The sequence below is a fragment of the Vigna radiata genome, chromosome 11 (genome assembly GCF_000741045.1).
Source record: "Vigna radiata var. radiata cultivar VC1973A chromosome 11, Vradiata_ver6, whole genome shotgun sequence".
NCBI lineage: Eukaryota > Viridiplantae > Streptophyta > Magnoliopsida > Fabales > Fabaceae > Vigna > Vigna radiata.
In genome coordinates this window covers 6,811,082-6,826,218 of record NC_028361.1, presented here as the reverse complement: position 1 = coordinate 6,826,218, position 15,137 = coordinate 6,811,082, and the positions used below count along the sequence as shown (strand labels likewise).

General features: G+C 25.6%; 1 protein-coding gene across 2 annotated transcripts; it reads right to left on the bottom strand.

Annotated features, from left to right (window-relative positions):
• Positions 1-10,951: 10,951 nt before the first annotated feature.
• Positions 10,952-13,681, bottom strand: LOC106776457 (bifunctional nuclease 2). 2 transcript variants are annotated; one of them, XM_014663918.2, is made up of 10 exons: positions 13,297-13,681; positions 12,880-13,074; positions 12,737-12,789; positions 12,586-12,642; positions 12,120-12,185; positions 11,969-12,040; positions 11,728-11,837; positions 11,552-11,643; positions 11,395-11,459; positions 10,952-11,271 (listed from the first exon to the last, which is right to left on the bottom strand). In XM_014663918.2, exons 1-9 carry the CDS (start codon positions 13,559-13,561, stop codon positions 11,407-11,409), a joined length of 963 nt encoding a protein of 320 aa, XP_014519404.1. In that variant the 5' UTR covers positions 13,562-13,681; the 3' UTR covers positions 10,952-11,271; positions 11,395-11,406. The 2 variants fall into 2 exon arrangements, with proteins under 2 accessions (XP_014519404.1, XP_014519405.1); XM_014663919.2 differs by lacking the exon at positions 12,586-12,642 and having other exon boundaries at positions 13,297-13,680.
• Between the last annotated feature and the right edge of the window lie 1,456 nt (positions 13,682-15,137).

Below are 15,137 nucleotides of genomic sequence, written 5' to 3'. Positions count from 1 at the left end.
TTGAATTGTACGATTAAGTTTTTATTTTGAATTGTCTTTAAAGTTTAACATCGTTTTAGAGTGAAGTTTATTTAGATTTGAATAAAAAATAATTTAAAAGAAACTTTTAATTGAGTCAATAAGTCAATCTGTTTATTCCAGTCATGGTGAGTCAGACTGAATTTCATTTTTTTTATTCATTAATAAGTGAATCGAGTTGGATTAATCCATTAAATAACAAATTCATAATGGATCGATCAAAATTTCTGTATGTGTTGTTTGGATTCATTACTCTCTCTCAAGTTACATTGGTCCTTCCTACCTATATATGTATATATTTCCCAACTGTAAGAGGTGTTAACACTAGCTACATAAATAACAACAACATGCGTGGGCAGAAGGAGAAAAGCAACAAAGGTAAAAACAAAACAATTTTAATTGCATCCCTAGATCGTTACTATAAGAACCAATTTTCATTTGCACTTTACAACCCCCAGTTCATATATTGTTGTCTAAACTCATCTTTTTTTTACTTATATTGTTGTTAGTTGCAATTTTATTAATTGAAAAATATATCTTTAATAATTTTTTTATAGTTATACATATCACAATTTATTATTGATTCGTTTCAAATATACAAACTAATAAAATAATAATATATAATTTATTGTTAAAAAATTACTATAGAAAATTGTTAATATATTATGCTCTTATTAATTAGAGCCTTCCTTACAAAGTGGTGAGCAAAAGACACACCTTGACATCCCAAAATTTACTAAAAATCTCATAATGTTTCCTTCTGAATATGTCTTGCAGTTTTGTATAAGCTGATCTGACAGTATAATTATTAGATTATATGTCTTGCTATTTCAGTACATCCTCTTACATTCTATTAAGTGTTATACACATCGCGGTGTTCTGTTGCAAATGAAAAGAAATGTAGTTATATGTTGTTGTTTCCTTCAGAATAGATTACTTTTTAACAATGGAAGAAATAATCATTATAAAAATAAATATATAAACAATTTAGTAAACATTACATTAACGTAGAAGAGTTGTTCTTGTAATCAATATTTTATAAACATAAAAAGATATACTATATTATTATTTATATATAATATTTCTTTTCTTAATTAAGATTTAATTTTTTCTAAATTTGAATATTTTTAATTAAATACTTAAATTTAAATTTATTTTTTGCCATTTAGCTTTTCTATTATAGAATGACATAAATATTATTTTCTTTTTAGTATTTTATTTTCTAAATTTACCATTTGAATAATTTTTAAATTAAAATAATTAGCTTATCAATTTTATCCTTTAATTGACAATTTCTTTAAATTTAATTTTTTTACAATTTAATCATTTTTATAATTATAAAACTGTCTACAAAATAAATAAAATTATTTATATTTAATTTTATGATTATAATAATAAAAATAATGATAATTTTATTATCATAAAAAAATAAACACACGTATATTTTTACTAAGTATAAATAATGTTAAGTAAAAAAATAATTATATTATTTTCATTACTTATAGAATAACAAATAAGGATAAAAAAAGATTTAATCATTATAAAAATGAGTTGTGTTTTTTTTATTATTATCATCATGTTTTTTCATTGCTACCATGATTTTGTCCAACCTCTTTAATCCGGGTAAAATGTAAAACATTGAGCAATATGACAAATTTACATCTAATTATAATTTAATTCAATTATTTTTACAAAGTTTGTGATATATAATTTATAACTTTTTAAAAGTATTTCAGAATGATTCATCTCTAATAAGGATTTGTTTTAACTATCATAAGTCTCATGGATTTAGTTGTATGATTTGAATTCTTTTTAATTGTTTCAATTACATCTAGAGGGGTAGCAGTTTCATATTAAAAACTTTGACAAACACCTTGCATTTTCGGTATATGGCGTTATCATAGTCTTAACTTAAAAAGAAAAAAAAAAACTAAAAAACAGTTAATAATATGTATAGACTAAACAATTATACTAACATCAATGAAACACCTTCTTCTTCCACCTCATAAGAGCTTCCACACACCTTTTTCAATGATAAATTACATAAATTCTAAACTTATCCCTACATGCATTTAGTTTTAAAATTTCATTTATATTTTTGGAATATTATATATCAAAATATATTCGTATGGTATAATCGTTTGATCAGTTTAAGACCATATTGTCCATATAATCAGGAATAAATCATTCAAAGATTGAACCATTGTATCTTATAAACTGAACAATTAATCTTAAACAACAATTAGACTTAATAATGATTAATTTACACCAAAACATAATTAATTCTAATTGGATAGTGACTAGACAATTAATAATAAAAACTTCATTCAAAAATTTATAAATATAATTTTAAGATAATAAGATAAATGATAACATTTATTATATAATAAATCTTAAATTAGTTGAATCTTTAATAACTTTAGATTAAAATATTCTCAGCATATAACCTTTCAATTTTTCTAAATAGTCTAAAAGACAAACAAAAATGAAAACACACATCAAAACACATAAAAAGTAATGAACACATAACTTCAACCTATATCTAAAACAATACTTTATAATTTATCTTAAATTCGTTTATAGAATATAATTACACTGTATATATACTCAATCATGTGATAGTTACCCTAGAATATAAGTCATATTATAGAATAATTAATGAAAAATATTACAAGGAGGACACAAATCACAAGAAAGAAAATAAAGAACATTATGATATTGATAAGAAAAAAGAAAAATTGATTCAAATAAAAGTTCATGAGAAACTTATAACTGACAAAAATAACAGTTCTCGTAACTACTACTGAAGATAATTACAATTAAACTAATACAGAGTGAAAATAAATACAATTTTAAAATATCAAAAATACATAGAGTTATCATAAAAAATAAATATGTATTTTTTTTCCCAAACACTTATTTTAAAATACAAAAAAGTACACTAAAAATCTTGATTACAAATAATATCCATATGATCTCAAAACAATTATCCTGTACACAAATGTTCTTTCTAAAATATAAAATACATTACTGAAATGTTATAAAGATATTCAGAAACAACTTATATATTATTCTATAGTACTTTTATAATATTAACTAAAATTCACGGATAAATTAATTTTCTTTTAATAAAATTGATGTGATTTCTTTTTCATTCTAAGTATACAATTGCATATATATATATATATATATATATATATATATATATATATATATATATATATATAATATAATCAAATATATGTTAAGAAAATCTAAAGTTTTAGGAGTTGATTTCATCCTATAAATTAGTCCCACCTTTTCCTTCCATATAAAAGAAATATCTGTACTCTCATAACTTTTGATAGCATTATGATACATAAATGTAACATTGCAATGTGAGTAAAAAAAATTTACATTTGGCTAAACTTTCCATTGCTAACATCATAAATCGAATTTTAAATAAAAAATTAAATCAATACCTTATATGTGTGGAGAAGTGAGATAAGTTACATGTTAGCTTTTAATGTAATATTAATTACTTTCTTCTATTTATAAACTCAATAAAATGAATATAATAAATAAAAAATAAATAAATAAACACAGAAGCCTTTAATGTTTTAAAAGCATAAACCTTGAGAAGTGAAATAAGTATCTTAGCTTTTAATGTAATATTAATTACTTTCAATAAAATAAACAATAAATAACCAAAATTAAAAACAAATCAATAAGGACAAGATTTTGAAAAAGAAAATATTCTTTTTCATTCATTCATTAGTTCATATACAGCTTCTATAAAATTAATCTAAAAAATTAATCTAAAATGACATAATAAACATTGAAATGTACATATATAAAGATAAAAAAATGTTAAATTAGTTTGATGAAGAGTTATCTCAATATAATGGGTGAATCAGAGTATCCCAACAACAACAAACTTGTAAAAATCTGAACCGTGGAAAAGAAAATCTTTTCAAACTGATTATGTTTGAGACCCAGAAATGAAAGAATAAGAAAAACAGTACAATACAAAATACAGAAAACAAATGACAAAATGTTAATTTCTCCACAATAATACATTAATGTAAACAAAAATGTAAAATTGACGAAAACAAAAAATGGTGATGACCAATTAAACATATAGTTTTCCATTAGAAAATGGATTTTTTTTGTTTATAGTGTAACATTGATATGTAGCGGATTCACATAAAAAGAAATAAAGAATTGAAAGTGTTGAAAGGAGGTTAACTGCAACTACCTTTGTTTGTGTTTGAGGTTGTCCAAGACAAAGAAAAGATGAAACAGTATTGAGATATTGACACGGCTCAATCAAAACCTCAAAAATAAAGGAAACATTTTGAAGTGTGAATGAACCGAATCAATAGCACAATAACTACATCATAGAAAAGTGATTATGTTTGTTTGATGTAATTGTCGATCGGAGGAGGTTTTTATACAAAAATGAGTGAGGAGAGTGTTTAAGAGAGTCTGAAAATGGCATTTAAAGAACCCGACTTCCAAAGCATAAAGCAGCGAGAGCGACAGAGCATTTAAATGCCTTACCGTTGTTTTCCATTTCTTAACCCAAAACATAACGCTTTTAATGTTGTTTCACAACCGTTGTTTTCGACATCAGATTAAAACATAATGCTATTATCGCAACTTTTTCTTCCACCGTCTCAACTGTTTTGTCAGAACCTAAACATTTTTTCTTTTATCTATCTACCTTTCTCTCCTATTGAACAACTATAATATATATACTAAATTTTAATTTATTTATTATCTATACCTAATGCTTATCCAGATAGTTTTTTTTTTCTTTTTCCTAAAATCAACCTTCAATCCAACCATTTTAAATTTATCTATAACAATTAATAATAAGATTAGAATTATTAACTAAATTTTTCTTTCTTTTTTCTGATCTTTATCTTCACTAATAAGCTTTTACTTCCTTCCTTTTATGGTATTATTAATAAAAATTAAAATTTTAAATTACAAGTTTTCTATTATATAACTATAACATTATAAAAAATAACTTTATAGTTATCTTTTGCATATACAATTTTGTATAATTTTATAAATTTTAATAACATAAACGATTTTATTTTTATTTTAATAATTTTGTTTTATTGAAACTTTTTTATGGTAAAAAATAATAGTATTTATAGTTTATCTCAAAATAGGTAACATTTAATTTCTGATACATTAGTATTAATCATTTTAAACTTGTCTTTATATAAAAAATGACAGTAGTAAATGAAATAGTAAATACATGTATACTGTATTTATTGACAGGGTAAGATTAATCTTAATCAAGGTGAACCTTGAATTAAGATAGGAGTGAATATTATCATAGACAAATAAAACATTACTTCTTACAATTTTTAATATATTTTTTTAATTTTTTTTAAGGACAATAACAATAATCCATTTTCTTTTTATATGCCAAATTTTCTCTCTTTCTTATAATAATGCATATTCTCTATATCATAATAATTTTGATCGTTCTAAGTGGAAAAAATAATGTGAGTGAGATAGAGTATATAAAACATTTTTTTTCTCGTTTAAATAAACATAAATTTTATTTAAAAAATGTTTATAGTTTCAATTTACATATATTTAAATTTTAACTTCAAAAATATTATTACTTATTTTTTGAAAAGAATCTACTTAAATATTGTATAAAAAAGTATATGATAATGATGAAATAATTTAACTGACCAAGAAAGACACTCTTATAAGTATATTAACTTTTAATTCATTTTATTCATATATTTTTTTTATCATCTTAATATTTAGTTAACATTAAGTAGGTGTGGACGTGAATAAGGAAAATTAAACCACTTAGAAGTAACAAAACACATTAATAATATTTACTTGTTTAAAATTAGTTGTATTTTTGTATCTCACTTTTTTTTATATATATTTTTTAATGAAATATGAATCAAAATCCATAAAATACTCCTATTAAAAAGGTGGGATTCCAAAATTAAGAAAAAGAAGTTAAAAATACTGAAGAATGCAGAATGTATTACCATGTATCATGTTCCATTAGAAAAGAAAGGCAAAAAATTATAAATGTATAAGAATTTAGATTGATATCATTCAGTTTTGTGTAATTTTGTTGGGTTGAAGAATAACTTTTTAATATTTAACTTGTGTCTTTAGTGCAAAACCAACTTTAATGTTTAGGCTTTTTAAAAATATGAAATATATGGTGTCATTCAAGAATAAAATAGAATATCTTGATTAAAATATTGACAGGCAATGTTTGAAGGACAGATCAAACTTTGAAAAGTATATATAACATAATTCATATTAATGAGAAATGGTTTTATATACATTTTTTTAGAATTATTATTTCCTATAGTCTTTTTTAAGTAGACCAAAATGCAATTTACAAGTGAAGTTTTTTTAAAAAGAATATATATTTTTTAAATTCTTATTCAAGAACCAACTAAAAGTTAAAATTATAACCTTACTTAAGAAAAATAAATTAACAAAATATTTTAAAATATAAGTTAAAATAAGAATTAGGTTGTGTCTGTCCTTATAAAAAAGAGAGAGAGAGAGAGAGAATGAACTGATTTGCACAAAGATATTGAGTGAGGTGAACTTTATTGAGTCCTCTTATGAATGAAGAGATTAAATGAGAAAGTCACTTAACATATGCTTAATTACAAGAATAAATCTACTTTTTTTTTTTTACTTTTTTACTGTTGAAGTCATGCATGCAGTTCCACATTTAATTCAATATTGTCAATTTTAATTTCATCATTTTAGATAATAACTCACATTTAATAGTAATAATAATAATAACATTTTTATTTAAACTAATCACTCACCTATAATTTATTTAAACTTAAATTTTATCAATCTCATTTTATTCTAATATAATTTTATTATTTTATTTTTCATATTTTAAATAATTTTTATTTTAACATAATTTACATTTATTATATTTTATTTCAACTTATTTTTATGATTAAGGATAAAATTTAATCTTATAATTTTTTAACGATTAAAATGTTTTTTAATTTATCAATCCAATTTCATCATTTACAAATAAAATTTCACAATTAACAAAATTTGATTAAAAAATACTTAATTCACGTTACTCTAAAAATAAAGATTAAATTAGTTCAAAATTTTAAAGAGAGATTAATTTTATTTTATACTGAAATTAAAAAACTAAAAACATATTTAATTATTCGATAATTATAAAAATAACTAAAGAGAGTAAAAATCCAGTAACAAATTACTTCTTAAGAGTTCAATTTAGTTTAACTAATATAAAAAAAAATTAATAGGATATACTAATTATAAAGTGATTACAATTACATTGCAAATTAAATAATTAATTCTTTTTCATATTTAGGTAAATCAACCTTAAATAACATCTCATTTAATAATATAAAATTACTAAATAAAATATTATATAATTAATAATCACAAAGCATGAAAGACATCAAATATATATATATATATATGACTAATTTGTTACTATTATCTCAAAAAACATATTGGAGTCATTCATAAAACCCCAAAACTATACTAGATAATGACAAAAAAAAAATGAGATTTCTTAAAATTTTGGATTATAAGAATTAAATTTTGTTCTTAAGGGAACTTCTAACTATCAAGCCTAGATTACCATTTACATTCTCATAATTATACATTAATGTAATTCTTCAAATTATGGTCTTTCTTGATATTAAGTGAGTCTATATATATAGGGGTTTATTAATACCGTATGTCTATTTTTCAGTTGATACGTTTTGACAATGTGTACCAGATTATAGTAGATAAAAATATCCTTATTTATCATGAATTCTAAGTTTTAAGGTCAAAGATATTTAAATAATTTTCATTCTCAAAATTAAAAAAAAAAAAAGAAACCCTCAAACCCATCCTCACCTCCCTCATTCCTCTCAACCCTTTCTCTTTCATCTTTTTCACTCCAACATTTTCTCTGTCATCCCTACTGTTGCCCCAATTGAAAAAAAAAATCAAAAAACCTTGCCTAACCCTAATCAACCTTCCTCACTTATCCAATTTGTTTCTCTCTCGTCTCCATAGTCTCCCTCAGCTACACACAACAACCCGCGACATCGTAATCTGTTGTTCTTGTTCTGTTCGTTCATTTAGAGGATGTGTTATATATTTTCCCTTATTATTATTATTAAATTTCATTTTTAAATTAAATCATGTAAATAAAACCTCCATAAATCAATTAAATTTTCATATATAATTTACACATCTACACCACATTTCATTATATTTTTAAAGAGCACAAAGTGTTTCTTTTTCCTTTCTCTTTTGGTATGGTATACATGATGTAAGATTACAGCCTAGAATTGAAAGAATTGTACTCCTAAGAAGCTCTTCTATACCTATTTCTTTAATTTCCTTTTGTCCCTTGTTTATCACTGAATCAATTTCTGGAAACGTTTAGAATAAACTTTAAACAGAATGATACTTAAATAATGTTCGAATGTTATGAAAAAAATTTCTCGTATCGTTATCTTTTTTATATTTTTTTTTGTTATGACGAAGGTGTAAACAAAGCAATAGAGGAGATATGATGCCAATAGTGGGTGTCTGGCAGAAAGTGTAAAGATCAGAAACATTAATTTTAAATCCATTAATACTCTTCCAAAGGTAGAAGAGATGACAGAGTAGTACCACTCCTTACACTGTCTCGTAGCTGTTACAACCATTTGACTCTCTCCATTTACTCTTTTGCATTATCTATTAAAAGCCCTTTGATGGTAGGTTCATGCTGTATTTATGATCACAGTTAATAGTTATAATACCCACTACCTTTATTTTTAACATCGATTCTCCCATCAAATTTATGACACTACCATGGTTTTACAACACTGCATACTAGTAGCATGTTGTGACTTTTTTATTATTACTAAAAAATGGTTATGTATTTTATTATAAATTAATTAATTTTAAATATATTTAGTATTAATTTATTTTTTATTGTTAAGATTATAACTTCCCTAATAAATTTTAAATTTCAATGATATCGATATATAAAACAGTATGAAAATACATTAGTTAAAAAAAAACTCTCTAAAAGAGTTTAGTATTGTGCTTAAAATACATTGCACTCGTACAATGAAGACTTTGCTGGTAAAAAAAATGTATAAAAGGTTCAACGACAAAATGTCTATGGAAATGTGGGAGACATGAATTCATATAATAAATTGTGTAAGAAATTCCATCATAGGGACACTAGTTCGTTTACATAAGTATTGGGCTTCTAAAGAAATTTGTACATGAGGTTGAACTATAGAAGTGTGACTACATCCATATAGATTTCGGAGACATGCTTATACAAAATATTGTATCAAAGCTTTAATCATAAATATGTCTACTGTGTTCACATGAGTAAGTGATATATGCTCCTATCATAATAAATTTATTAGTCCAATCATAAGTGTGATTTCATTAACGATGATAAATGATTTTCTTTTTGTGTTGCTAAAAAAAATCATATAAAGAAACCAAACTATTTAGTAATTTATGTTTTGAAATTTAACATATAATACTCAACGAAATATTGTTTATTGAGTAAAACGTTAAGTAATGTGTTTAATAAAAACAACGTTGAACGAAGTAAGCTAACCAATATTAAATGAAAACAGTATTTATAACTTTTATGAAAATAGTGTTTTCCATCACATATTGTCTAACAAACAATATTTGACAAACAACCTTTAACAGTGTTGAACAAATAAGCATCTATGAAAAGTTTACTAAAGGATATAATAAAACTTAATCAGTCTTATTAAATAAGTGTTTAACGTCTTATATCATCTAAAGATCATATATAAAAAGCTTTACTTTCCAAAGAATGCTTCTATCAAACGAGCTTACATGTGCTAATATATTTTAAAGACACAACATACCTTAACATTTATCAATATTTAAAACATTTAATGCATGTACGAAAAAGTGTTTCATTACTTGTATTCCTTTATATATGCAAATCATGAAAGTACAAGATATTCACTCAAATCCCTCCACAAGAAGGATAAAAATGTTAAGAGATATGAAGACAATCTAAGAATGTTTCCTTTTAAAGCTTCAAACTCAACATAATTATATAAACTACTTCTGTAAAAGCTCTGACAAGATACATTAACTCACCGTATAAACGCGAGTTTGACTACCTACCTAAAAACTATGAAATTTACATGGAAGTCAACTTTGTCTAATAGATCTATCTCTCAAAGAAGACTATATATAGATGATTGTATGAAAAGAAGATGAAAATAATACATGCATATAAAAGAGCATACTATTACAGTGCCTCTCTATCTAAGAGAGAAAGTCTTTTCAAGTATTCAAATCTTATTGTGTTAAACTTATTCTCTCCTTTAGAGTTATTTAGATATGCACTTTGTATTAAAAATACTTTGATTGTATTTGTAAATTCAATAATAAAATAAAATACTTATGTTTAGCTAAAGTTAGTTAAATGATCTAGTCAAATAGACTAACTTAAAACTAAAAGTAGATAAACTCATAAAATCCAATTTGAATTATAGTAAACCATGAATGATTAATAATACTTGTTATATACAAGGAATTATTGATACTCCTTGAAATTAATAATGATTAACAATACTTGTTGTAAACTAGAAATAATTAAACTCGTGTAATATTTTTAAAAATAATAAATCTCTTAAGAAGTCTCAAAGAAAAATTAGTCATAACTCAAATTAAAACAAACCAATATAAAAATCGTGTTATTACTTTGCTTTATAAACATTTTCCAACAAGCTCTTTTGATCACATGTGCATGTAATAATTATTACAGATGATTTAACCCTTAAAAAAAAATCATTAAACGTTGTGTAATGATTCATACAATACCTCAATAAGTATCAGTATAGGTTATTAGCTTGTTTTTTCTGGAAAGTTTGAAAATTAACTGTGAATATAAAGCAAACAGAAGCCGATTCTCATTGATAGGCAGCCATGACCCATGTCCAGGATTGAACAGTGAATGCATACAAGATGATCATGGTCATTTCTGGGTATTGGCGGAAGCTTGACAATCTTCTACAAGGTATTGGCATTTCAATAATTTATGTACATAAATTGGGGTCGAAAACTATAATACACAGCTGTACAAGATTTTGCTAGTTTCCTTCATTTCTGTAACCAATACCCCAATAAATCTCCGTCCGTCTAATAATTAACAGGAATAACATTACTCATACATTTCCCCCACATTCTTCGTCAGAATTCACCCTGTCATCACATAAAAAATTTCAATAATTAGACAGTCAAACTACAAAATTAAAAATGTATAAATTTTTAAAACATCAAATTCCAAGTGTTTAAATATAAGAAACCAATTCTGGGTACAGCTACCTAACAAGCTAATTAGTGTTCTTGGGCTGATTTACGAAGATTTGCAAGTTTGTCTCTCCATATAGCTGCAAAAGCCACACTATAGTGCTTTAGGCATTCCATAACACAATCAAAACACACACATACTAAGTACAATGATATGCAGAAGATATTTCACCTGCATCTTTAAATCTTTCCTGTTTGATAGCTATATGCATATTATGCATCATACTTAGTTCTTGAGCTACCAAATCTGGACCATCTACAGGGCTGTAAAAAGCATGTAAAGTTTAGAATCGGTCTTGCTGTAACTGATACACAAAATTGGCACACAACAAAGTAACTATGTAATACCTGTCAAGCAATACATCATAAATAGCCTTTTTATTACGTACTCTGCCCATTCCATAACCAATTCGGATAGCATCTGTGAAAACAATTTCTTTACTTACATATATCGGAGCCTGCACAAATCAACTTTAAAATCATACAAATGCATTTTCCATCATTTATGTACAGAATGCATTTTACTAGGAGTCTTGCTCAACATAAGTTTTGATAACAAATATTGGCAAGGTTAACATAGAATTCATACCTTGCATCTATTTGCAACGTTGATAGCATCTGAGGGACGTGCATCCACACTGATAAGATCACTTTTCCCTGGCTGAAAGAATTAAGTTTTATAATGAAAGAACATAAAATAGAGGTGTTTTATCATTTATGAGTTGAATAGCTTTCAAAACCTGGCTAATGTACAATCTGGCAAAGTAAGTGCTGACCACTCTCTCTGTAATTCTCACCATTATCACCTGAAAGTGTAAATTGGGTTGAATTATTTATTTAATACCAAATTTGCATTTGAAAAATGAATTCAATGGAAATGGGTGTTTAATAAAAAAAAAATGAGTTCAAGATCAACGCCAATTTTTAGGCACATAGAGATACATATAATCAGGAAGAATGCATAACAATGGAAAGGTCCAAGGAAAAATGACACAATGATCCTCCTACATACAGGCAGAATCTCATGAATGCAAGGCAAATTAAGGAAGCTAAAAGAATGATGTGGAATACTACTCGTTGCAGCAATCTCACTACACCTATAATTCAAGCATCAGAATAATCAAAATTTAAATGAAAAGAAAAACAGCAGGAACTGATAACATATCCACATGCATCAATGTAAAGTGGAAATGCTCAGCTTCATACTTCATGGTCTAATCTTCCAACTAGATTTTTCACAAACTGGAACTGATCAGGACAATCCTGTAATATCACCATATGCTAAGCATCAATCATAATAATAAATAATAATAATAAACACAACTTGAACAACCACAAGGACCAATTTCAAAATTACCTCACTTTCTCGTTGAAACTCCTCGTCCATAAGTTTCTCAATAGCAATCTTTCCTGAACCAACAAAGACACAAAGTTAATAAAAGTTGAATTTTTGAAAAAAGTCAAACAAACTAAAAAAACACGTCTACATGCGTCACCCACCTACAACAATTGGCAGTATATAGTCTCCATCACAAGAAATCCTGAGAAAAATCGTAGGGTTCTGGAAACGCTGTAGAAAACTATGTCTCAATAAACTACTATCAGTTCTGGACAAGGGAATTGACGGCGCAGACGATTTCCATTGAAACTCCGCTTGGAATCTTTTCTTCCACATATGATAGTGCGAGAACGTTTCTGCGCCAGTTTAAGTAATTAAAATTTCAGGCATTCATACACATGGATAGACCTAAAGGATGAAAACAACCAGAGTTACTGCAAAACTCTACTGCAATACAATTAATCCATTATAATTCGTAATCAACTTTTTCATTTTTGAGAAAGCAGAAAAAGTGAACAAACACGAGGAAGCATTGCGTTTATTTCTATAATCGCGATCGATTCATGAGAGTGAGTGACCTGAGAGAAGGAGAGAAGCTTCGAGATAATCGTTGCCGAGAGAATCGTCGGAGCTGGATCTGCGGCGAGAGGAATTGCAGGAAATGAGGACGGATCTGCGGCAGCGTAAGCGGCGGGACCGGAGCGGCGGAAGGTAGAGCCGCGAGAAATCGAGGGCGACAGAGTTGGGAGCGGAGCGCGCGGTGGTTGCGGCGGCATTCGTGTGATCTGCCGCGGCGGAGCCCACGCCAGATATGGTGCGGACGCAGAATCTTGAACCCAGCATTTTGTATCGAAACGACGATGCAGATGCTGGGAAGAGAAGAGAGAGAGAGAGAGAGAGAAAGAGAGAGGTGGTTGAGGTGAAATGGATTAGGAGAGGGGACAGGTTTTTGGTGAGACTGGAGTTGATGTTATTATGTTAATACTTAATTATATGCTTAGCTTTATTTAATTACATTTAATTAAATTAAACCCCGTTTTAATTGCGTGTGCTTTATGCCTTTTGTTGTGGATGAGATTCTTTTCCTGGCAATGCTAACTATGCGTTGCTTTTATCACACTCATGCACCAACTTATGTCTGTTATGTTCCAATCCAACTAAAAACCAAGAATGAAATTTGGGTTTAAACGGCTAATTAATAAAAAATTTAATTAAATTTAACATTTTTTTATGATTTAGATATATTTAATTTATTTTTTTGAATAGTACTCGATATTTTTTATATTTTTAAGTTTAAAATTTTTATTAGTTATGTTATGTGACTGTTACATTATTATGTTATTTTAATTATTTTCATCTATTCATGTATTTAAAAAATGAAGTTTATGATTACGATAAAAAATGACATTACATGACGGGTTAGTTTTATTACTTTAATTAAAAAAAAAATATTACATAAAAACTTATTATCTTTCTTGTTAACTTACACATCATCCTCACTTGCAACAATATAGATATTGTTCCATTATTATTTCTGATGAGAAAACTATTTTATATTAACTATAATATTATTTATAAAATCTCACAATTTTTTTAGTGACAGAAATACGTAGGACGATGAAACAAAGTATAATCGAATAAATCAATTAATAAAAAATTAAAAGATATATTCAATCAAAAATACAAAATTTTAAATGCCTAACAATAAAATAGTTAATTAAATATCTATATTTATAAGATATTTTAAACTTGAATTAAGTGTTAATTAAAAATGATTTAGCTTCTTTAACTGCAAATAAGTAATCTCAGTTCTTGATTTAGATAAGAGGTTAGACAAGGGTATTGATTCCTCTTAAGTATTATGTTATGAATATTCTCTCTCTTTGTAACATCAATGTCTATATTTCAATTATTTTTCTTTTCTTTTCAATATCTACTTTAAAATTTAGCTCTCACCAAATTGGATCTCGTTCTAACAAGTGTCCCTTGGACAACAAAGATATTTTCACCAAGTTGTGATGCTGATATTTTTTCTCTGTTCTCATTTTTCAATTTAGTAAACAGTTTCGAGAAAGAAATATCTTGTTTTTTTTTTCAATTAAATTCAATAAGAACTTGTGAAAAAAAAAATGTTTGTTGCAGTATTATCATATATTGAAAACAAATGTTAATTCTGAAATTTTATGTTATGACATTTCAAATTTATAGTTTTTATTCTATAAAAAAAATTATTACCCTTTTCATAATAAAAAAAACATTAATCGATAAAGGAAACAAAAATATATTTATAATTATTCAAAAAAGTTAATATTAATATCATCTAAACCTTTAACTAAAGGTTCAACAAAAATATTGAAAAATTAAAAACTATACTAGGTTAATATATATATATATATATATATATATATATATATATATA